This window comes from Pseudozyma flocculosa, assembly GCF_000417875.1.
Source record: "Pseudozyma flocculosa PF-1 unplaced genomic scaffold scaffold00007, whole genome shotgun sequence".
NCBI classification, from domain to species: Eukaryota; Fungi; Basidiomycota; class Ustilaginomycetes; order Ustilaginales; family Ustilaginaceae; genus Pseudozyma; species Pseudozyma flocculosa.
This window is the reverse complement of record NW_006920875.1, coordinates 521,289-542,462: the sequence shown is the minus strand read 5'-3', so window position 1 is coordinate 542,462 and position 21,174 is coordinate 521,289. Positions and strand designations below refer to the sequence as shown.

Sequence of the window (21,174 nt, the reverse complement as noted above, 5' to 3'; positions counted from 1 at the left end):
TGCGTGCGTGCGTTCGCGTTTCCCCTCGCTCCTGCCTCGCTACAAAGCGCAGAGACCTCCGTCGCCGCCGAATCTGCGTCACAATCGTCTTCGTCGTCACCGCCACCACCACCACCACCACCACCACCAACACCACCACCAACACCACCACCATCAACACCACAGCTGGCACTATCTCCATCCTCGTCCGTCGTTTGCTATCGCTTGCATCCACCTCGTCGCAGCACTAGCCCGCCATGGAGCACTGGAAGAACATCGCGTCCAACGTGGGCCCGCTCTCGCAAAAGTTCACAAAGACCTTTGGCAACCTCAACCAGCAGGCGAAGGAGCGCTTCGGAACCATTGACTCCGAGGACATCACCGAGCTGCCCCAGGAGTACAAGGACCTCGAGAGGCGAGTCGACGCCCTCAAGGGCGCCCACCAGGGCCTCTTGAAGATTGCCAAAGTCTACGAGACCGAGAGCTACGATTACCCTGTACGTCGGCGCACCGCAATCACCGAGCGGCTCGAACCCACATCATGAAGGGAAATGGTACCGGATGATCGATCACAGATCTTTGCTGACTCGACGATTGGGTTCCCTGCTCTGGCCCGTCGCACCGCCGGTCTCAACAGGGCCAGATCCAGGAGTCGATCACGCAGCTCTCGGCCACCGTCGGACACAGCGTCACCTCGTGGGCTGCTTCAGCCACCCGCGGCACCAACCTGCCTGCCGTCCACCCTACTGCCCGTCCCGAGAAGCAGAACAAGACGTTGCACCACGCCCTCAGCCGTGCCGCCGCTTCAGGTGCGCTCCAGCTCGGTGCCGATCCGACCACCCTGTCTGGCCTGCCCGCCCTCAGCACCGCTCGCGCTCCCGGCTCTTCGGAGCCCGCCAAGGACGACTCAAAGCTTGGAGAAGCGCTGCAGAAGTTTGCGCTGGCTCAGGACCGCGTCGGCAACGCCAGGCTGACCCAGGACGACCAGATCGTCCAGGGCTTCAACGTACCGTTTGGCTCGTTTGGGGCCCAGATCCAGCTTGCCGTCAAGTGAGTGGCCCGACGGTGGCTCAGCATCATGTCTCGTCTCCGCAGCCTGCGTTTGCGGAATACTTACCCTCGTCCCCTCTTGTGTCCTCGGGCGGTCAACGGCGCACAGGGCCCGAAACTCGGTCAACGAGGCGCGACTGCACCTCGACAGCTGGAAGCAGACGCTCAAGTCGGCCGAGAACTCGGGCGCCTCTGCCAAGCTGGACCAGTACCGGAACGAGGTGGAGCAGGCAGAGGACAAGCTGGTTTCTGCCACCGAGGAGGCCATCTCGCTGATGAAGCAGGTTCTCGACAACCCTGAGCCGATCAAGAGCCTCAGCGCGTTTGTCAAGGCGTGAGTGGCAAAGCCAAGCAGGCTCAAGATTGGATCCGGATTGACGAAGAAAACTTGCTTGCTGACCCCTCTGCGCCGCCGTGATGCTGCTCCGTCCCCTCGTACTTGCCGTTGACGGTCGCTTCAGCCAAGCCGAGTACCACCAGGCTGCGGGCGAGCTGCTGTCGCAGCTTCAGCAGGAGCTGGTCCAGGTGGCTACGAGCGTCGAGAGCGACTACAGACTCTCGCGAGGATAGGCGGTTGGCTGCTTGCTGAGTGTGCAGCAATGTGCATTGATGGATATGGGCAGAAGAGGCCTGCTTGCTCGGTGTCTCGCCCCTAAGCTTGGATCGCGTCCACGTACAATGTTCCCGTCCCTCTTTGCGACGATCTCAATGGATGTGTGTGCAAGAAGGTGCGGTGGCTCGTCTGTGCCGGCGAAAAGGCCAGCAGTCGAGTAGTGATGCCGTCACGCGCCATTCTGCAAGCCTCTGACTAGATTAAGTGCCATGGCGGTTAAGAAGAGGTGCGGCTTCGTATCTTTGGCCTGCGGCTGTCTTGATCAAGTGTTGAGCAAGCTGTTTCCCCGACTCTGTCTGGCCTGCAGCTGCGCGGGCATGAGCAACTGAGTAGGGCCCGGCCCTGCCTAAGACAAGACGAGCCTCTTCTCCACTTGTTTTCACTTTGACCGCGACCGAAGGAACCTATCAACCAACACCACCCCCACCACCATTACCACCCCCCACCACCACCACCACCACCACCACCACCACCACCACCACCTGCGCCCACCCCACTCAAGCTTGCGGCGCAGCTCAATCGATCGGATCTCTACCATCACTGCTCCGCTCTGCCGCTGGCCTTCGTCGCCGTCGCCGGCAGCAATCGACGCTCGTAACCGCCTCCAACATGGCGCTACACCTCTTCTCCCGGGTCGTTTCCTCCTCCTCCACCTCCCACTCCGACGGACAGGATCAGCATGCATCTGATCACCACGCGCTCATCCAGGCCATCCGCGCTCTTCACCCGGCCTACAAGCCCAGCTCCGTCAGGCGGCTGTCTACCTTCATCTCACCCTTTGTTGTCCCTGCTCATCCCGGCCGTCCAGAGGAAGAAGACGAGGTGATCGAATTGCCTTCATCTTCCGCTGCATCATCCTGCTCCTCCTCGTTCTCCTTGCCGTCGGTCTCCCACTCGGACCCGTGCCAACAGCGACCACGGGTCAGCGCCACTACCATCGCCCAGGTCCGCCAACATCTGGCCAAGGTCTGGCATCTGCCAGAGAACAGGATTCAGGCCCTGCTCGTCTCGACCGCCTGCCTCGACGAAGCCCAGCTAGATCAGGAGTGGATCTACATCGTTGAAGATCAGGACTGGATCGCCTTCACACAATGTCTCAGCAGCAGGACAACACAGGTGGCGGAACGGCAAGAGCCGAAAATCAAGGTCGACATCGTACTTTCCTCTGTTGCATGCGATGAAGCGCAAGCGAGCCGCGCAGGCAGCAACACGGACGCACCATACCCTCGAACGCCATCATCCACTACGTCTACGCCGGGCGTAGGACCGCGCAACGCCCCCAGCACCAATTTTGACGACCCAGAGGAAGTCGCCCCCGGTCTCTCTTCAGCTCCCGGTCGCGCGGACAGCGACGCGTCACAATTACCGTCAGCATCATTGCCCCCCTTGATCACTGCGCTCGCCGCTGCATCGGCCGGCATGGACCTTGCCAGCGGCATCGTCTCGTCTTTGGGTGGACTGGCGAGATCGGTCTCGCTGCAAGCCGATCAGATGCGAAGCACACGCTTCGCATCTAGCCAAGAGCCGCAATCCGCATCTGGTACGACGCATAACCAGCCTCAGGACTCGGCTGAGCTCGCAGCTCCTTCCATCAGCGTCGTTTCAGAGAGGCAAAGACTTGAGGAGATTCCCTTTGTCCGGCAAGCTGCCGGCTTGTCGCCAGTCAGTGAGACAATCGCGGACCCGGTCTCCGATGGAGGAGAGCAACCCGAGACCTTCGAAGCGAGCCCGTCACTGTTGGCTGGACTGAGCGCCGAGCTCGCCGCTATGCGCTCTGCCCGAGTAGCCTCGTCATCTACCTACGAGCGGCCTGCGGCCTCCCAGCCGCCGCGCCGGCTCGAAAGCCGCAGCCGCAGTCGCAGTCGAGGCAGGTCCCTCCTATCAAGCACCATTTCCCTTCTCGCTCTCCTTCTCTTCCTCTTTGCGATCACGTCGCCCGTCGACGCATCGCCTTCGCCTCCCGCAGTACAGCTTTCTTCTACCCCTCTGATCGAGGCGACGATGGCCAAACGGTCGCCTCCCCAGCACCTATGCAAATGCACGTGCTTCTCGACCAACTCAACCCTCGTTCCCATCTTTGCCCCCGCCGATCCTGCGAAGCCCTGCCTCACCTGCACGCGCCAGTTCTGCATCGACCAAGGCCTCGAAATTTGCAAGGGTGCCCGCATCGCTCCCACCGACGGCGATACGGGGACGGGATGGGAGGGCGACGTCTGGGCAAAGTGTTTCGGTATGTACATCCCCTGATGCATCGCCGCCCTCGTCGGCCCTCTGTCCCGTCCTTTGGTCACGTCCGTGCCCTGATCCCGATCTCGCTCCTCGTCCCTCGCATTCTCTCGCCACGCGTGCAGAGCGAGATGACTACAAAGACCAGTCCATCATCCTCCTCTACCTAATCACCGTCGTAGGACTGGTGGCCGTCACTGTCCTGCGAGGGAGGGTCAGAGGCTGGTACGAAGTGAGTCGACGACTCGTTTGGGCAGAGGCGCCCTTGCTAAGCAATTGCTGAACCCCTGTCCCCTGATTTTGGATGCCGCGCGCATCACTCTCGTCGTTGTCCTCGCTGCAATCGCAGGAGTACCGCTCCGCCGGCCCGCGCGGACTGTTCAATGCCGTGGCAAACGCTCCATGGAGGACACGACGGTAGCGGACACGACGGTAGCCACGCTGGCGACGACAAAAATCCAATGACGGACAACGGCATCTATTTCCGACGATCTGAGGGCTGCGGCTTTGCCTCCGCGCTGTCCGTTGGCCACGTTCTGGTGTAACTCCGCGGTCCTGGCGGCCCTTTGTGTCTGTGCGGCTCTGAGATAGTGCGCCTGTTTCTCTTCACACGTTCGCCTCCTCGACCGCGTGCGTGTCCATCCAGGCCTTGACTCGACAGTAAAACTGTCGACGGGAGGGCGGTAGGGTTGAAGGCGTGCCGGCAAGGCAAATCAGAATGGCCGATCACAAGACCACAAGAACGGCGGCAATGTTGGAAGGACCGGACTCACGGCATCCTCGACGAAAAATCCCCCCATACCCTCTGGCAGCGGGGCGGACCGATGACAGGCATGGGCGTGCTTCCTGTCGTCCGGCAGCGGCGTAGAAACCCAGAAGTCATCAGCAAGACGCGCGGAACGTCTCGACGATTCAGGGCACCCACCACCAGTAGATCCTGCAAAGTCCAAGAGACGGGTTATTGAGATCAGCATGGTCGCTGTTATTCTGGAGCAGCTGTCGCCGACGGACTCACTCCGGTACTTTGACGCTCCCGAGCTTGACTCCCTCGACTTCGACGTCTGTCCTCGGTGTAGACAAGCGCAGATATCAGCGTCCTACTTCGAGCTTGACGGTCATCTCTTCAGAAGAGACAAAATCGACTCACACTTCTTGCACACGTGGCCTGGGACGAGAGAGCCAAGAGCGTGGGGCGAGAAGAATGAGTGACCATTCATTCGGCATTCTGAGAGGCGCAAGGCCTTAAACCTGTAGACTCACATTTGCCTCGGAGGATCTCCGTTTTCTCGCTCACGGCAGCCTTGGGCCGCGCACACGTCTTGAAAGCGACGGGTGGGGTGAAGGGCAGTCCTGTCACCGCAGAGATGCCGTGAGTGTACTGCAGGTGGTAATTGTAGGCTGACGACGGCTCCGCGAGCAGAGAGGAGGCATCCCGGGCAGCATCGTGAGTCGTCGCGTTCGGCCCCCAGACCAAGGCTGCCATGATGAAACCAACCGGAAATTTTCGTCTTGAGAAACTTGACGGTTCCTTCTTCGAAGCTGAAGTGCGAAGGCGACTGCAACATGTCAGCGGCCCGAGCAGTTCCTGGAATGCACATTTTGGCACGAACCAAATGGGGCAAAGTCCTGCAAGAGAAAAGAAAGAGGATAGGTGGCCGCTGTGAGAGAGAAACATGGGAATCGTCGTCACCTCCATCGCCTGAGCATGCAGCTTTCGCTCACCTTCCTTAGTCATCCCTACTCCTCTGCAGAAACGCGGCGTGTAAAGGTCCATCAGGCTTCGGGGCTCATTGTAGGTGCCAAGCCGCTCTTGCGACCTGCGCAAGGCCTCTTGTAGATCTCTAATGCGGGTCAAGGGTTTCGGGCTGGTCAGGGACGACATGTGCCGAGCCATTCGTCTGTCCGTGCACTCACTGCTGATCGTGAGCGTCAAGCAGCACTTCTTCTCTGCAGTCGTCTGGCAGAGACGACGAAATCTTGTAGCGCTGGTAAAATCGGAAGAAGCCTTCGCGGATGGGGAAGCCTGGCGGAAAGCGTCTGATTGCGTTTGCGTCGGTGCCGGAGCTGGGGATGATTGTTGTCTGACTAAGGAGCGTGGCGCTGTGTCTCTCACTGGTGCCGACATCCTCTGTCCTGGAGAGCGATTCCATCTCGGTACGCTCGGCGGTCCCCGGGCTTCCTCCCGGCGAGAGCTCGTATTGAAGAGTCGAGCTACCAATTCCGTCCGGAGCGGGACTAGCGGCGTGTTGGTGAGATGCACCGCCAACGGCCCTCTGCGCGCTGCACGTTTGCGGAACGGCTCGAGGCCTCTTGCGGCTCGATGCGGTGTGCGATAGGCCGGCAAGAATCGCGGCGGCCGACTCCATCTCGCTCTCCGACGTCGCCTCGGGCTGCAGAACCTGGGATCGACGGAGGCGCGTCATGTACACCCTCCTCTGCGGCGAGGATGTATGATCTCGAACGGCGCGCGAGCTCATTTCACCAGGTGCAGTGTTGAAAGAACCCTCACCATGTCGCGAGCTTTGCGCGATATTCTTGCGCTTGACGCCGCCTTTTCGACCCTTCTTGGCCTTTCTCTTTCTCGAGGACTTCTCCGAACTTGCCCCTGCGCCTGGTACGGCGCTGCTTTGGCCGCAGCCTTTGAGGGCCTCAGGCGAGCGATCCTCGATAGATCCCACGATACCTCTCGGGCGGGGGCTTGTGGTCCTGGGGCGCATGATCGCTCCTTCGGATTTTTGCCCGAGCTCGTCGATGTGCTCATCCTTGACAGACGGGACTTGAAATCGAGACTGGCTGTGCGAGACTTGCTCTGAGCCGGCGAAGTTGTTGCCAGCGGAGCTTGATCGATCGAGGAGCCGCTCGAAGGTCGTTGGACGGGAATGAGGTGGCTCAGAAGATCGTTCGGCCTCACGAGGCCAAATGAGAGCCTGCCGAGTCGCGCTTGAGGAGCCGAGACTATCGTGCTGGGCGCCCGGCTCCACACTGAGCCCGATACTTTCACTTGCCGCATGGTACGTGTCCGGTCCCGCCTGATGGGCAAGGTGCTGTGCCTTGAAAAAAGTCGCGTCCTGCCACAATCTCAAAGAAGGCATGGAGTCGTAGGGCGACGATGGCCATTCCTGAGCGCCCGATGACGAAGGGCGGGTCAACGTGAGCAAGGTCAGGATATCAAGGGAAAAGGTAGCTTCGATGCGCACTGATGGCGATACTCACAGCTTCGCTAGGGGCGGCCAAGGGGTCAGTCGACCGTTCAGCATCTCGCTGGATATGGCGAGGGTTGATGAGGCCTTGGCCGAAAAGGTACTGGTGATCTGCTCCGAGCGACTGCCACAGGTCTGAGTCCGCAACATCGACCTCTAGGAGTTGCGTCGCCTCCTCGGCCGGGAGAGGGCGGTCAATGGCCCGCAGATCTGAGGCGAAGGCTCGAGGCATGTTGGCGGGTCGGCTTGCAGAGGCCAAGCTCGTTGCAGGGGTCAAGCTCGGTGGGCATAGAGCGCCAAAGGTTGCTGCTGATTCGCTGTCGGCGACGTAGTTTGTCCAGGGTCGGACACTCGATGACGGCAGGTGCGGAAGATCGTGGTGGCAATCCAGCAGGCTGAATGCACCGCCATTGTTGTCGGTGTGATGGTTGTTGCGTGATCCAAAGCGGGGCTCGGAGTGAATGGGCCAGGCTGCCAAAGGATATGGCTCAGCAGATGGAGGAGCCCAACTGGGGCCGACCGACTGTTGAGAAGGCAGTGCGGCGAAGCTCGGGCCAGGCACGATGGCGGAGACGCGGGAAGGCGACACTTGGTGACTGCGCTCGCACGTCGGCTCACCTGATGATGCCGACGGGAGGGGGCACCACCGAGCTGGGCCACTGCCAATCCTCGGCATGATGCAGCAATTCCTCCAACCTTGTCGCGATGGGACTGAAAAGGAGATCACCGAGCAAGGTGCGAGGGGCGGATACGGTTCGCCGGACGCTCAAGGCACCTTGGCCCGGGATGGATGGGTGAGGGCCTGAGGAAGGGGTTGGAGAACGCAAGAAGCAAGGGGAGGATCTAGATGGAGGAAGGAATGGAAGCGCGGGCGAGGAGACGATGAGTGGTCAAGAGGGCGAGGCAGTAGAGCGAAGATGCAGACGAGACGTGAAGCCCGAGCCTCAACCTGGCCCTCTTCAAGCTGGAGCGTTCCCTCCGCCTCTCATCTCAGTGCTGACGATCGGTCAGCCTGCCTAACACTACCTCTCTGGCTCTTGGTCGGATCGCTTGATCCCGTCGCTGGGCAGCCTCTGGCGCTGTTGGGTGCCCTGCCTGCCCCGAGCCCCGCTCGGCCCTGCCAAGCTGATGCGCGCACGGCCGCAGGGCGAACGGGTCGCGCTGGAATTTTTAGCCCCCACACACCACCTCGCCCTTCCTCTTTCTGGCCGCCTCCGCTTGAAGCCTTCGGCCAAAACGCAGAAGAGCAAGTTGATGGCGTCCGGCGGGCCGCCTGCCATGACTTGCGCACCGTCGGCCCCTCTAGAAAGCGTGTATGCGCGTTTGTCAGAGGAGGGATGGACCCGTCCCGGTTGAGGCCACGAATGCGGTCAGAGCAGCGTGCCGTACGACCTCAACCTTTGCAGGCCCACATCTCCAGGCTGGGCAAGACGGCCTCGAGAAGGACGGAGATCCTCGAGAGCCCAAGCGCGAGAGCCGTCCGATGGCAACCGTCGGTACGCGTGGTACGCTCCTGAATGAGGGAGAGATGTGCCCCAAACAAGACGTAGGCCCTGACTCAGGCCTCGCACAGCCTGCGAGCCCGTCGTACGTGCAAGGGCAGGTGAGAGCTCGCAGCATGTGGCCGAGCTGTTGCAGGATGGCCCGTGAACGGCTGGCGGAAGCTGATAATCTTGGTCGCAGCGTTCGCGATGCTTGCCGGCAGGGCGGCAATAATAATGGCGAGCAGGCCTTCCTGCCTACCATTCCGTTTCTGAGACCGGCCGGCACGCGGTAGATAGATTCAGATGGGTAGATCGAGCGCCGACTGCCTCGCAGCTGTACGCCTCCAAAACCAGGTCGCAGGTAGGTAGCTAGGTGCTTGCTTGAGCTCGCACTCGTGGACCGTCTCAGCTGCATGCGTGCATGTGTCTGGCTTTTGGGCGCAATAATAATGAAGCCAACATGCATGCATGCATGCACTCATGGGATCCCGGGCCTGTATCGTATCGAGCCTGCCTGCTCTCTCTCTGTGATCGCGTGTGGATGGGAAGAGCAAGCGGTGCATTACGCAGCCCGGTCACTTGGCAAGTGCTCCTAGAAGAGGGCGAGCTTGACAGGCCTCTCGGCCCGCCTGAGAGCGGCCAGGATCTGATCGCTGGCCAGCAGCTTGATGAGCTCGTCTCTAGTCTCGGGTGTGTCCAGCACGGTCCTTTGCTTGGCGTCGACCCACGTCTGGTCGACAACGATGACTTCGAGCGAGTCTAGCTTGAGATCGCCCGAAGAGATCAACGAGGCCACGCGCTGCGGCGTGCCGGCGGCGAGCGGGCAAGCGTGCTGCTGGAGCCACGTCTGATGCTCCTTGAGCTTGAAGTGACGCGCAAAGAGCTTGCCCACAATGAAGCCGACGTGACCCTTGTCGTTGCTCTTGTGCGGTGTCTCGACTGCAACCACAGCCCCTTGCGCTTGCTTTTGCCTCTTCTTTGGCGGTCTGCTCGACTCGGACGGCCCGTCGACGGCAGGATTGGGGTCCAGAGCTCGGAGGGCTTTGGCCAGATCAGCAGCTCTCTGGGCGTTGCCAGTCAGAACGACCGCTCCTGGTCTGCCTGGCCGCATGTTGATCGGTGCCGATGCGTCCGAAAGGGCCTGGGCCGTCTCGGGGGCGTCTGTGAAGCGGATCTCGGACCGCTCAAGTCAGCTTGGGAGATAGAGAAACGGCAGCAGCGTGCCGAGTATCGGCCAAAGCATCGCCTATTGCGCTCTACACTCTGTACTCACACTTGCGAACAAATGCAGCCAGAGATTCTTCTTTCCGGGGTCGGTCAAAAGAGGTGGTATCAACCAGCATGTTCTCTGTCCGGCGCCAGATGTATGCAGAACCGAAACATAGCGCAATGTCAGTCGAGCTGCTGATCGAGCCCGCAGCAATGTCGATCGAGCTTCGGTGGACCTGCGAGCTGGTTGTGTGACACCCACCCTTCATCCGGAGCTCATCTAGCTCGATGGAGCTCAGCTTGGGATAAGTAGCCCGTTGCTTGGAGCCAAGGTAGTCTGCCTGCATGTCTGGTGGCTGTGTGGCTACGGAACCTAAGCCCTCGGCAAACTCGGCCGCCAGAGCGGCTCTCTAGAAGAGGAGCGGGTCGACAATGGATGAAAGACTGGCGTCAGATCGATTTAGTCCGGCTGATGGTGATGGCCAGCAAGCGCAACGACAGACACCTGGGGCAGGGAGGGGGGTTGGGCTGAAACAGCAGACAGGGTACGCACCTGTTGCTTCTTGGCTCTCTCCTTTTGCTTGCGCTTCCTCTTCCTCTCCTCCTTCGTTGCGTCCGCGGAGAGCCGCTCGTGGCGTTGCTTGACAGCGCCAATTGGCTCGTCGGAAGCGTGGTAGTCGTCGTCCGATGCGATGCCGGCCACGGCGAAGGCGTCGTCTCCGTCGACAGAGACGCCGCCGGAGCCGGCGATCGAGTCATTGTCTTCGAGCAAGAGGTTGTCTTCGAGTTCGTCAGCCATGATGCTCTTCTGTCGGATAAGTCTGGTGGGTGGCAATGTTGGACAGGCAGAGCTGGGCGTGGAAGAGCGACAAAGCAAGGGGAGAGGTCGGGCGATGATCCAAGAGGAATGCAACAAGCAAGAATCCTCTTCGAGATTTGGGCTTGTGGAGGAGGGCCTGCTGGACGAACGAAAAGAAAAATCCAGGCAGAGAATTTCGGGAATCGGCTTGGTCCAAGGTGGACCCCGCCAGGCAGGCCAGGCAGGCCGGGTCTGCCGGCCAACATTCAGCAGCCTAGGGTTCACGGTGCAAGCCTGAGTTGACCGCCACTACCACCACCACCACCACCACCATCGGACCCGTGCCACTCGGCCACTTTCAGCAGCGACACGGCTCCTCATTTCAAACACAGAGCAGTACATTCGCCGAAGTTTGGCAGCCTAAATCAACGCGCGACAGCACAAAACCTCTCAACATGTCGATCATCGAAGATCCGGCCGAGATTGCCGCCCTCGCAAACGAATTCATCTCGAGTGAGTCTCGCAGGCCGCCCCAGATAGCCCCTGCTCGCCCATGTCTGAGACTTCGCCGCTTCTCTGTCTCATGATCCGCTCTCCCTCATCAAAGGCCTCGACAATCTGCCTCAGGAGATCAGTCACCTGGTCAAGGAGATCGAACACAAGGATGCCAAAGTCCAAGGTGGGGCTGCCAACGCCTCGTCTCATTCCCTTGACAGCCTCCCTTTGTCGTCGGTTCCCGTTTGACCGAGCGCTGACCTCGCATCCTCACGGTCTTCCGTTGCTGGCTCACTCGCGTCCAGATATCATGCCAAAGATCAGCGCCCGTGAAACGCAGCTGCGGGAGTTGCTCCAAAAGGGCGGCAGCGGGCCCGCCAACCCTTCTGGGATCCTCTCAGAGGCCGACCGCCTCAAGGCCGAGAAACTCACTGACAAGATCAGGCAAGACTACCGCAGAGCGGACGAGTGGAGCGCTCAGAAGGAGTCGCTCAGCCTACGCATGTGGAGGGCCGTGCATGCCCATCATCTCCGGCTCAGGGAGGAAATGGCCAAGATCAGCCCGGCCGTCCTCGCGAACTACGGAGGGGCCATGGCCGCGGCACCTCCTCAGATTCCCTCGCTGGCTTCTTTGCCAGCGGCGCTTGCCGGTGTACGATCCCCTGCTGTCGAGCTCGACGCTACTGTCGCCGGCCTGAGTAAGTTTCTTTCCGTTGCCCTCGCATCGAGAGGCACATGTCTGACGTGACCACTTCCCGCGATCTCCGACGCGCTTCTGCTCACGGTCCACAGAGAGAAAATCTGGTCCTGCGACTCCGGCCACAGCTGGCTCGATCCCAGGCACTCCGGGTGCTGCCAGTGGCCGAGGGCGTTGGGCGGGCCGCACAACGCCCGTCGACTCCGGCACTCCCGCGCCACCTGATCGAACTGGCAACGCTCCCTCCTCGACGCTTCGAGCTGGCTCCACCGCCTCGCGCAAGGCACGCGGCTCTTCATCGACGGCAAACGGTCCCGGTCGCTCCTCCCTCTCGAACCCACTCGCTCTGCTCGACCCTCTCGCACTACCATCAGATGGTGTTGGCAGCAGTCTCGACGGCATGGACTTCGCCGGCGCCGGTGCAGAGGGCGATGATGGCGAGGAGAAGGACGAGACCCTTTACTGCTTCTGTCAGCGCGTCTCATTCGGCGAGATGATCGGCTGCGACAACGCCGAAAACGACCCAGAGTGCAAGGAGTGGTTCCACATCAGCTGCGTTGGAGTCACCAAACCGCTGCCAGCAAAGTGGTATTGCTCCGAATGTGCGGCCAAAATCAAGAACAAGCGGCGCCGGCAAGCCTGATGTTGCTCGCCCGCCTTATACGCGTCAATGCACACCGCCTCGACACATTGTACTTGTACCTGTAGACATGACGATACCCAGCCGCCCCCTCATTCCGGGTGTATGATCGAAGTTGAATTCCCACCTTCATGAGCATAGCTAGCGGCAAAAGTCAGATGGATGTAGGCCGAGGAGGGCCGTGCTATCGAGGAACGAGGTGACCTACGGCTGTTTTGGCCGCAGACGACCCTCGGTGCGCCATTTAGAGCCATTTCGCAACTCACACTCATAGCTAGTCATGCTAGCGGCAGGGGTTTAGCTACGGCCCCGGGAGTCGAAGATCTCCTTCGCACCTTTAGGGCCATACTCATAGCTAGCAGCAAAAAGAATTCCCAATTTTTCCTATTGCACAGGCCGTGCGATCCAGGATTTGAGAGTTGTTATACAAGTGCGATCTAAAATCCTGGCCACTATGAGTGGATCTCAGGTTGCAGGCAGGAAAAATTCAGGATCTCAGATCGCAGCTGATCGCACACCTGGTGCGCTTCTGAGAAATTGCACAAGCTGGCTGCAGCTGGATTTTCAGATCGTTATACATGAGCGATTTTTTGACCAGATCCTGCTGCTAGCTATGACTCAGCTGGTCTATATCTTCGACATTTGGGCTGTAGGACCCCTACGCACCGCAGGGTTGAAGGACAGCGGCAAAATGCCGTCAGTCAGCTACAGCCCCAGGGTTGCAGGAGTACCACAGCTCTAGGGGTCAAAGCAAAACTGCGACTCTGGGGCCGGTGGACAACTGCGACCCTGGAGCCATAGCTGACCAACAGCATTGGAAATGATGCAAGCACATCACATGTGCAGCAGGTTCTGGCCAAAAAAATCGCACGTGTATAACGATTTGAAAATCCAGCTGCAGCCAGCTTGTGCAATCCAGATCGCAGCAGGTGTGCGATCAGCTGCGATCTGAGATCCTGAATTTTTCCTGCCTGCAACCTGAGATCCACTCATAGTGGCCAGGATTTTAGATCGCACTTGTATAACAACTCTCAAATCCTGGATCGCACGGCCTGTGCAATAGGAAAAATTGGGAATTACTATTGCTGCTAGCTATGCATAGCTACCGTCAAAGGTACCTACAATTTGGGGCAAAGGACCCCTACGGCCCTGGATTCGGGATTCGGAAGTGTCCTTTGGCCTTTTTTTGGCCGCCAGGGTCCTTTGCCCAAAATTCGGAGATCTCGTGCGGCCTTTTTGGGCCGCCAGGGTCCTTTGGCCGGAATTTGGAGGACTCCTGCAACCTAAAAAGGTCAAAGGACCCCTACAGCTGGGAATTGGCGGCCTTCTGCGCTATTTTGGGTCGCAGGGCCTGTGTGGCACGGCTTTTTGTGCTTATGTCAGCTCAGGAGGCCAGGCATGTGCGCGTGCGCTGGCCCCCACCTGTGCTAGGCTGTGTGAGGTGAGCAGGCAAAGTCATAGCTAGCAGCAGAGTCAACCTACAATCTGGCAGATTGTAGGTTTGCGTAGGCTGTCTACGATTTTCAGATTGTAGGGGATCCTTCTACACAACTGATTTATGGATCCAGACAAGCTGTGCAGATTTCAGGCCGTATACTGCCTACGATTTTCAGATCGTAGCTAGACTAGCCCTACCTACAATTTTCGCATCGTAGCCAGGCTACGACCCAAGTGCAGGCTACAATCTATTGATCACGTACACAAGCTTTGATTGCAAAATACGCTATCTACGCTACTGCAAACAACAATGCAACTGAAGACAAGCGTACAACTGGCAAATACCGAGGCCGTCATTACCACCATTGACCGGCGGCAGCACCTACGCCAGCAGGGGGGGACTCACAGCGAGGGCAGGCTGGGGTCAGCGTCGATTTGGTGGCGGCGGCTGCTGGTGAGACGGAGAGAAGGAGCATTGTCAGAATCGTGCCAGGCGCAGCGTCGTCAATGCGCTAGATGCAATGGAATCAAAAGAGGATCACCTGCTGACGTCTTGGTGGTCCGCAAAGCGCGTGGCGCGTGTCAGAACCAAAGTCAGCGCGACACCCAAGATCGGCAGATGGCGACAAGTTGGCGTTGATGATGGCGGCAAGTTGGCGTTGGCATTGGCGGTGGCGTCGAGTTGGCATTGGTGGTGGCGTCCAGTTGGCGTTGACTGTGACGGCAAGTCGGCGTCGGTGGTGGCGTTGGCGCGGAGCACGCGCGTGGTGTCGGCGACATCGATGCCGGTGGGTGACGTTGACGTTGGTCAGGTGGTGGCGGCAGGCCAGGGTTGATGTCGCTCAGGTGGCGGGGGCGGGCAAAGGGTCCAATGGCAGGCGAGGGTCGATGGCAGGCAAGGGTCGATGGCAGGCGAAGGGTCCAATGGCGGGCAAGGGGCTGATGGTAGTGGTCGGGAGGGAAGGAGTGACGGTGGAGCGGGGCAAGACCTTATACCGAGGCAGGCGGGCGGCGGTCAGCGGGCCTGCGTGATCTTGCACGCAGGTGGTGGCGTGGCCTGGCCTCCACTTTTTTTTTGCGCGCGCGCAAGCTTAGTCAGCCGCGCCAGCCAGCCAGCTTGCGCGCCCAAGCCAGCCAGCCAAGCCAGCCGGCCCCCGAGCCTGCCAGCCAACTGCCGCCCGAGCCTGCCAGCCTGCCAGCCACCTCGCCCGCCCAAGCCTGCCAGCCAGCCAGCCAGCTTGACTGCTCGCTGCAGAGCGGAAGCAGAGCGGCCGTCACTCATCGGAATCCTTGGAGAGGTCTCTCCGAGGATTCCGATGATTGACAGCATTGACTGTGCGGAGGCGCGGCAAGGCCGCAGGCAGGCAGGCAGGTGGGTGGGTGGGCTACAATTTCGGATTGTAGCTAGATCGTTGCTAGGCCGCGCATCGAAAAATCGTAGACAGGCGTCGATGCCCAATTTCCGATTGTAGCCTGCCTACGATCCAAATCGGGCCCAACCCTGCTGCTAGCTGTGAGTGAGTAGATGTGGAGATGATGGTTTGGAGGCAGGAGGGGCGCGCCTATGGCGGTGCGGAAAATAGGGTGCGCGTGCCGGCCGAGAAAAGCCAGCGCGTGACACCACCCTGGCCCCTTGCAAAATCCATCTGCCCGCCCAACCGTCTCTCCTGCCCTCCTACCACCACCACCACCAACGCCACTCATAGCTAGCCGCAGGATCTGGTCGAAAAACGTCGCACATCATGAGTGGCTGGCGGGTGGTGGGTGGCTGGCGGGTGGCTGACGGCTGGCTGGCAGGTGCAGACAGGTGCTTGCAGGTGCTGGCAGGTGGTGTTGGGTGGTAGTGGTAGGAGGGCAGGAGAGCGGGTTGGGCGAGCAGATAAATTTGGCAAAGGGCAGGGTGGCAAAGGGGCCAGCGCGCGCGCACAGGGCCTCCTGAGCTGACGTAAGCAACCAAAGGCCTTTTCCTAGGCCGCACGGGCCCTGCGGCCCAAAAAAGTCGCAGATGGCCTCCAAGTCCTGGCCGTAGGGATCCTTCGGCCTTTTCGGGCTACAGGACCCCTCCAAGTTCCGACCGAAGGACCCTGGCGGCCCAAAAAAGCCAAAGGACTCTCCCAAATCCCGAGCTCAGGGCCGCAGGCCACCTACGGACCAAACCATAGCTACCTCTGACACTAGCTATGGCTGGACTGACGGCTGGCTGACGGCTGGCTGGTGGCTGATGGCTGGCTGGGCTGGGCCAGGCAGGTGGCGGCTGCGCTGCGCTGAAGGCTGGCAGGTGGCTGGCGGGTGGCGTCGGGTGGTGGTGGTAGGAAGGCAGGAGATGAGACGGGCGGGCGGATAGAATTGGCAAAGGACCGGGTGGCCAGCGCGCGTGTGCTGTGCCTCCTAAACTGACGTAAGCAGAAAGGGCCATTTTCTGTGCAGGGTAGGGTTGGCCCAGGGCCGTAGGAGGCCCTACGGCTAAAAATGCCGTAGCTGCCCCTCAGAAAATGGCCGTAGGTAGCCCTACAGCCCCAATTTCCGGCCGTAGGTGGCCCTACGGCCACTTTTAGCGTGGATGACCCCCGATTTCCCGATTTCAGGCTGTAGGCTGGCGTACAGCCAAATGCCACCTGCCCTTTGACGCTAGCTATGACTCGCCAGTCCAGCGCAGCCCTTGCCCGGCCCAGTCAGCTGCCAGCCAGCCAGCCGTCACCTGAGCCAGCCAGCCAGCCCGCCAGCCACCCGCCAGCCAAGCGCAGCCGCCAGCCGCCAGCGAGACTCGGCGAGGCCCAGCCAGCCACCTGGTGAGCTGCCAGCCGCTGCTGCTCTGCACTGCTTGCTTCCGCCAGCTGACGCCATCAATCATCGGAAACTTTGGAGAGGCCCTCTTCGGAGTCTCCAATGATTCTGACCATTGATGGCTTTGCTTCCGCTCCGCCTCATGGGAGTCAACTGTTGCTGCTCTTCTTCTGCTGCTCCGCTGCACACCATTGCTGACTCCTTTGCTCCCATCTTCCTTTTGCCTGCTCCTCCTTCACCGCCTTACTTTGCTGCTGACAATCATAGCTGGCAGCAGGGCCAACCTACAATCTGCCAGATCGCAGGCCTTGCCCAATCTGACAAGCGTTATACACGTGCGATTTACGGATCGGCAAGACCCTTGCCGATCTGCAGAATGGCCCAACCAGTGCGATCTGCCAGATCGCACCCGGCCCGACCCTGCCTGCGAATTGCAGATCGCACCAGCACTGACTCCGCCTGCGATTTGCAGATTGCACCAGCACTGGCCATGCCTGCGATTTGCAGATCGCACCACCCAGTGCAAATTTGGGATCGTAGGCGGAGTCAGATCTGGTGCGATCTGCAAATCGCACCTGGTTGACCCATCTACTAGATCGCATGTGCATACCAAATTGTCAGATCGCACAGCACCTGCGATTTGGCGGAGCACACAAACACTGCAATCTGGTGTGTCGCACTTCACCTTTGATCTGACAGGGCGCACAACGCTCGCGATCTGATGGGGCGCATGACATCTTTGATTGCAAAATCGCACTACTAGTACGCCTGTCGAGTCGTACTGATGCCACAGCAGGGCACGCGTGGCGGCAGGGGGGAAAGCCCAGGCGCGGGTGGCGGCGGCAGCGGTGGCAGACAGGCAACAATCATGAATGGCAAAGGAGCCCAGGGTAACGGGGCAAGATGGCAAAGAGCGAGCGGTACGGAAGCAGAGGTAAGATGAAGGCAAGAGAATGGTCAGTCATAGCTAGCAGGAGGATCTGGCCAAAAAAAAAAAATCGCTTGTGTATAACGATTTGAAAATTCAGCTGCAGCCAGCTTGTGCGATTTCTCAGATTGCAGCAGGCATGCGATCAGCTGCAATCTGAGATCCTGAATTTTTCCTGCCTGCAATCTGATATCCACTCATAGTGGTCAGGATTTCAGATTGCACGTGTATAACGACTCTCAAATCCTGGAACGCACAGCCTGTGCGATAGGAAAAATCGGGAATTCCTTTTGCTGCAAGCTATGAATGGACAGTTATCTACCAAGAGTTGTCATCTCTACTTATAGCTTTGACGCGACCTGGCATGTCTCTCCTACTTGCTACAGCGACTCCTCTCGCAGACATCAACGTCCTTCAGCGATGTCTCGTCGAGCTTTGGTCAAGTCTTGACAAGGCATTATTTGGCCTCAATGGGGCAAGTTAGGTTGTGCTCCCTTGGTGATGTATGAGCTCAGCCGACCCTTGTCCTTGGGGCATTGGCTTTGGCCTCATTGCCAAGGTGCATCCCTCCCTCAGCGTGATGAGAATCTAGCTCGGTGATTCCCACTGGGCTGGCGTTGGAGGGTCCTGGACCCTTTGGCTCTTGGCGGCCCTGATCCGAGTCCCGACGACCCTGGGCTGAGGTTGTCGGCTTGGACCTGAGGGTCTGCAACAGCGGAGGCGACCGTTTTTCTCAACACCAGCCAGCCAGCCAGCTTGACTGCTCGCTGCAGAGCAGGAGCTCTCCAAGGATTCCAATGATTGACGGTGCAGAGGCGGCAGGGATGTGGCTGTGAGGTGGCAAGGCAGGCAGGCAGGCAGGTGGGGCTACGATCTCGGATCATAGGTAGGCCCAATTTCGGATTTCAGATTGTAGCTAGTCATAGGTAGGCTACACATCGGAAAAATCGAAGATAGGGATCAATCCCCAATTTTAGATCGTAGCCTGCCTACGACCAAAATCAGGCCCAACCCTGCTGCTAGCTATGATGTGCGATTTCTCTGGTCCAGCCAGATCCTGCTGCCAGCTAGGATTGCACACCTGCTGCGCGTCTATGAAATCGCACAAGCTGGCTGCAGCTGGACTTTAAGATTGTTATACATCTGTGAGTTTCTGGACCAGACCCTGCTGCTAGCTATGAGAGTCGTAGGCTGGTTCACTCTATGGCTGGACAAGAAGGGAATGAAAACTATCCGCCAGAGGACGAGGGGCTTCTACTTTGCGGGAGTCGTGAATTGTGCAGGACGAATTTTGAATGTTGTGTCTCTAGGTGCGTTGTATGTAGCCTTGATCAATTGCGAGGGGGTCCGCCATTGGCGCTGACACCGCGACTAGCGCGGCCGCGACCACGGCCGCCTCCGCCTCCGCCTCCGCCTCCACGGCCACTGCTGCCTCGGTAGCCGCCTCCTCCGCCTCCTCCGCCTCCTCCGCCTCGTCGATAGCCTCCACCGCCTCCACCACCACCTCCATTGTGCCCATGGTAGTGCTTCCGCCACATGGACTGTTCAATGATCGGCCTGCTTGGATAGTCTCCGAGGTCGACACTTTGGTTGCCGCTCAGCGTCCAAGGATGGTGAGCGTGCGAGCTTGGGACCGCGTGTAGCTGGGGAAGCCAGGCCTTGACATACTCTCCGTCAGAATCATAGTCCTTGCCCTGCTTGATGGGGTTGAATTGGCGCGACGACCTCGGGTCGTTGCCGACGCCGGCAACATACTGCCAATTGCCCCAGTTCGAGTTGGGGTCGTAGTCAACAAGATAGCTCTCGAAGAGCTCTGCGCCGTAGAGCCAGTTGTAGCCGAGGTCCTTGGTGAGGAAAGATGCGACGTTCTGCCGACCGCGGTTCGACATGAAGCCGGTCTGAACAAGCTCCTTTTGGTTTGCGTCGATCAGGGGAACGCCGGTCTTGGCCTTTGCCCACCGCACGAAAGGATCCTTGGCGTTCGACAGGTCCGACGTCTTCTTCCACTCGTAGGCCTTGCTGTCGGCCGCCTTCGGACTGATGACCTCCTCGATACCGCCGAGGGTGAAGAGGTGCGAGCCGAACTTGGCACCGACAAAGTAGAAATAGTCGCGCCACAGCAGCTCAAAGTTGATCCAGTAGCCACCCGCCTTGGGCCCTGCGCCGTTGGCCTCGTCGAGATCAACGGCCTTCTGGGCAATCAGCCGAGGCGAGAGCAGGCCGTGTGCCAGAGAGGCGGCGAACTTGGTCGAGTAGTCGACGCCCAGCATGCCGTTCCTCGTCTCCTTGTAGGAAGCGGCGGGGGCCTGCTTTCCGCCGCTGAAGTAATGCTCGAGTCTCTCGAGCGCTTGCGTCTCGCCGCCGGTCCATGGGAAGGCGGTCGGACCGTCCTCGCCCTCCTTGCGAAGGAGCTCGTGCCCAAGGGTCGGCTCGTCAAGCAATGGCTTCAAGAGTGCCTTCTCGACATTGTCCTTCTTGTCCCAAGCCTCTTGCTTTTCTGCCGACAGCGCGTACACGCCAGGACCCTCCGGGAGTGCATCCAGCTTGGCAAACGGCTTGAGCTTTGCTGGAGCCGGCAATGGAGGCCGGAACATGTCGGGACCCTCGACCTGCTTCTTGAAGTGGGTGAAGACATCGGGCAGATCCTGGATGGGGAAACCGAGGTCGTCCGGGTGGACGAGGGACTTGCCCTCGCGCAGCTGCAGCGGACATTGCAGGTCGTCGAGGATCCGCTGGAGCCGCTTCTCAACATTGACCTCTTCGGTGTTGACCTCCTTGCCCATCCAAACGGCCTCGACGGTGTCGCCCGTGTTCCGGATGGCCCTGATCAGGCCAGGCACGATGGCTTCAGGCGTTCCGGCGTACATGGCCAGATCGCAGCCCTTCTTGCGCAGCCTGTCTCGCAGGTCAAACACGGAGTTGTTTACGAACCTGTCGAAGGTCGGAAGGAGGTCAGGAGGCGTGCCGCGCAGTTGTCGCGGGTCAGCCTGCGTCGATCCCACGCCCACGGCACGATGATCCAGCGCCTGCGCAGGACAACTCACTTTACCCGGTGCACGCCGCACCGCCAGAGGCCGAGCTCGCGAGTCTTGGCGTACTGCTGCTGACCGAGGCCGCCGCCTTGCTTGTCTGCCTTCTGAATGCCGGGGAAGCCACCCACCTCGACCTGCCTCTGATCCCATACGTAGACGGGAAGGACATGGGTGACGGGCTGCTTGAACTTGGCGCCAGAGGGTGTGGGCTCCGCGCAATAGTGAAAGATGGGATGGTCGTGCAGCCGCAGGTCGTTGCGCAGCACGGCGATCAAGACGTTTCTCGTCATTGGCGGCGCAGATGGGGTCGGTGGCGAGCCGTGAAGCTGACGAGAAGAACGCAGCAACGGAGCGGTAGTGCGACGTTGTCGAATAGAACCGGATGACGGTGAGATGGCGCTTGGTTCGGTTGGGAGGGTCGAAAGCGGTGGTAGGAGTGGGTGTGGGCGACGGTTGGGTGAGCAACGAAAGTCGAGCTGGCTTTTTGTGCAGCGCTGCAAGTCAAGGGCCGACGAGGTGTGTCTCGTCGCACGGAGAACAATGGAAGGCGCCACCCGGGTGGAGAGAGAGAGAGAGAGAGAGAGAGAAGAGAGAGAGAGAG

At 59.8% G+C, this 21,174-nt stretch overlaps 6 protein-coding genes across 6 annotated transcripts; 3 read left to right on the top strand and 3 right to left on the bottom strand.

Annotated features, from left to right (window-relative positions):
* Positions 1-236: 236 nt before the first annotated feature.
* PFL1_02592 (uncharacterized protein) lies at positions 237-1,599 on the top strand (the record flags this gene model as incomplete). The annotated part of the gene is made up of 4 exons (XM_007880108.1): positions 237-476; positions 617-1,029; positions 1,139-1,363; positions 1,491-1,599. 4 exons carry the CDS (start codon positions 237-239, stop codon positions 1,597-1,599), a joined length of 987 nt encoding a protein of 328 aa, XP_007878299.1.
* Positions 1,600-2,251: 652 nt separating this feature from the next.
* PFL1_06857 (uncharacterized protein) lies at positions 2,252-4,289 on the top strand (the record flags this gene model as incomplete). The annotated part of the gene is made up of 3 exons (XM_007880222.1): positions 2,252-3,872; positions 3,994-4,100; positions 4,218-4,289. 3 exons carry the CDS (start codon positions 2,252-2,254, stop codon positions 4,287-4,289), a joined length of 1,800 nt encoding a protein of 599 aa, XP_007878413.1.
* A 491-nt stretch (positions 4,290-4,780) lies between these two features.
* Positions 4,781-7,744, bottom strand: PFL1_02591 (uncharacterized protein; the record flags this gene model as incomplete). Its single annotated transcript, XM_007880107.1, has 8 exons — positions 4,781-4,805; positions 4,884-4,929; positions 5,016-5,033; positions 5,129-5,266; positions 5,364-5,453; positions 5,591-5,709; positions 5,783-6,987; positions 7,082-7,744. The coding sequence occupies 8 exons, from the start codon at positions 7,742-7,744 to the stop codon at positions 4,781-4,783; spliced, it is 2,304 nt and encodes a 767-aa protein (XP_007878298.1).
* A 1,400-nt stretch (positions 7,745-9,144) lies between these two features.
* PFL1_02590 (uncharacterized protein) lies at positions 9,145-10,560 on the bottom strand (the record flags this gene model as incomplete). The annotated part of the gene is made up of 4 exons (XM_007880106.1): positions 9,145-9,713; positions 9,826-9,900; positions 10,024-10,171; positions 10,315-10,560. The coding sequence occupies 4 exons, from the start codon at positions 10,558-10,560 to the stop codon at positions 9,145-9,147; spliced, it is 1,038 nt and encodes a 345-aa protein (XP_007878297.1).
* Positions 10,561-11,015: 455 nt separating this feature from the next.
* Positions 11,016-12,395, top strand: PFL1_02589 (uncharacterized protein; the record flags this gene model as incomplete). The annotated part of the gene is made up of 4 exons (XM_007880105.1): positions 11,016-11,073; positions 11,168-11,239; positions 11,361-11,753; positions 12,127-12,395. The coding sequence occupies 4 exons, from the start codon at positions 11,016-11,018 to the stop codon at positions 12,393-12,395; spliced, it is 792 nt and encodes a 263-aa protein (XP_007878296.1).
* A 6,477-nt stretch (positions 12,396-18,872) lies between these two features.
* Positions 18,873-20,863, bottom strand: PFL1_02588 (uncharacterized protein; the record flags this gene model as incomplete). The annotated part of the gene is made up of 2 exons (XM_007880104.1): positions 18,873-20,472; positions 20,586-20,863. The coding sequence occupies 2 exons, from the start codon at positions 20,861-20,863 to the stop codon at positions 18,873-18,875; spliced, it is 1,878 nt and encodes a 625-aa protein (XP_007878295.1).
* Between the last annotated feature and the right edge of the window lie 311 nt (positions 20,864-21,174).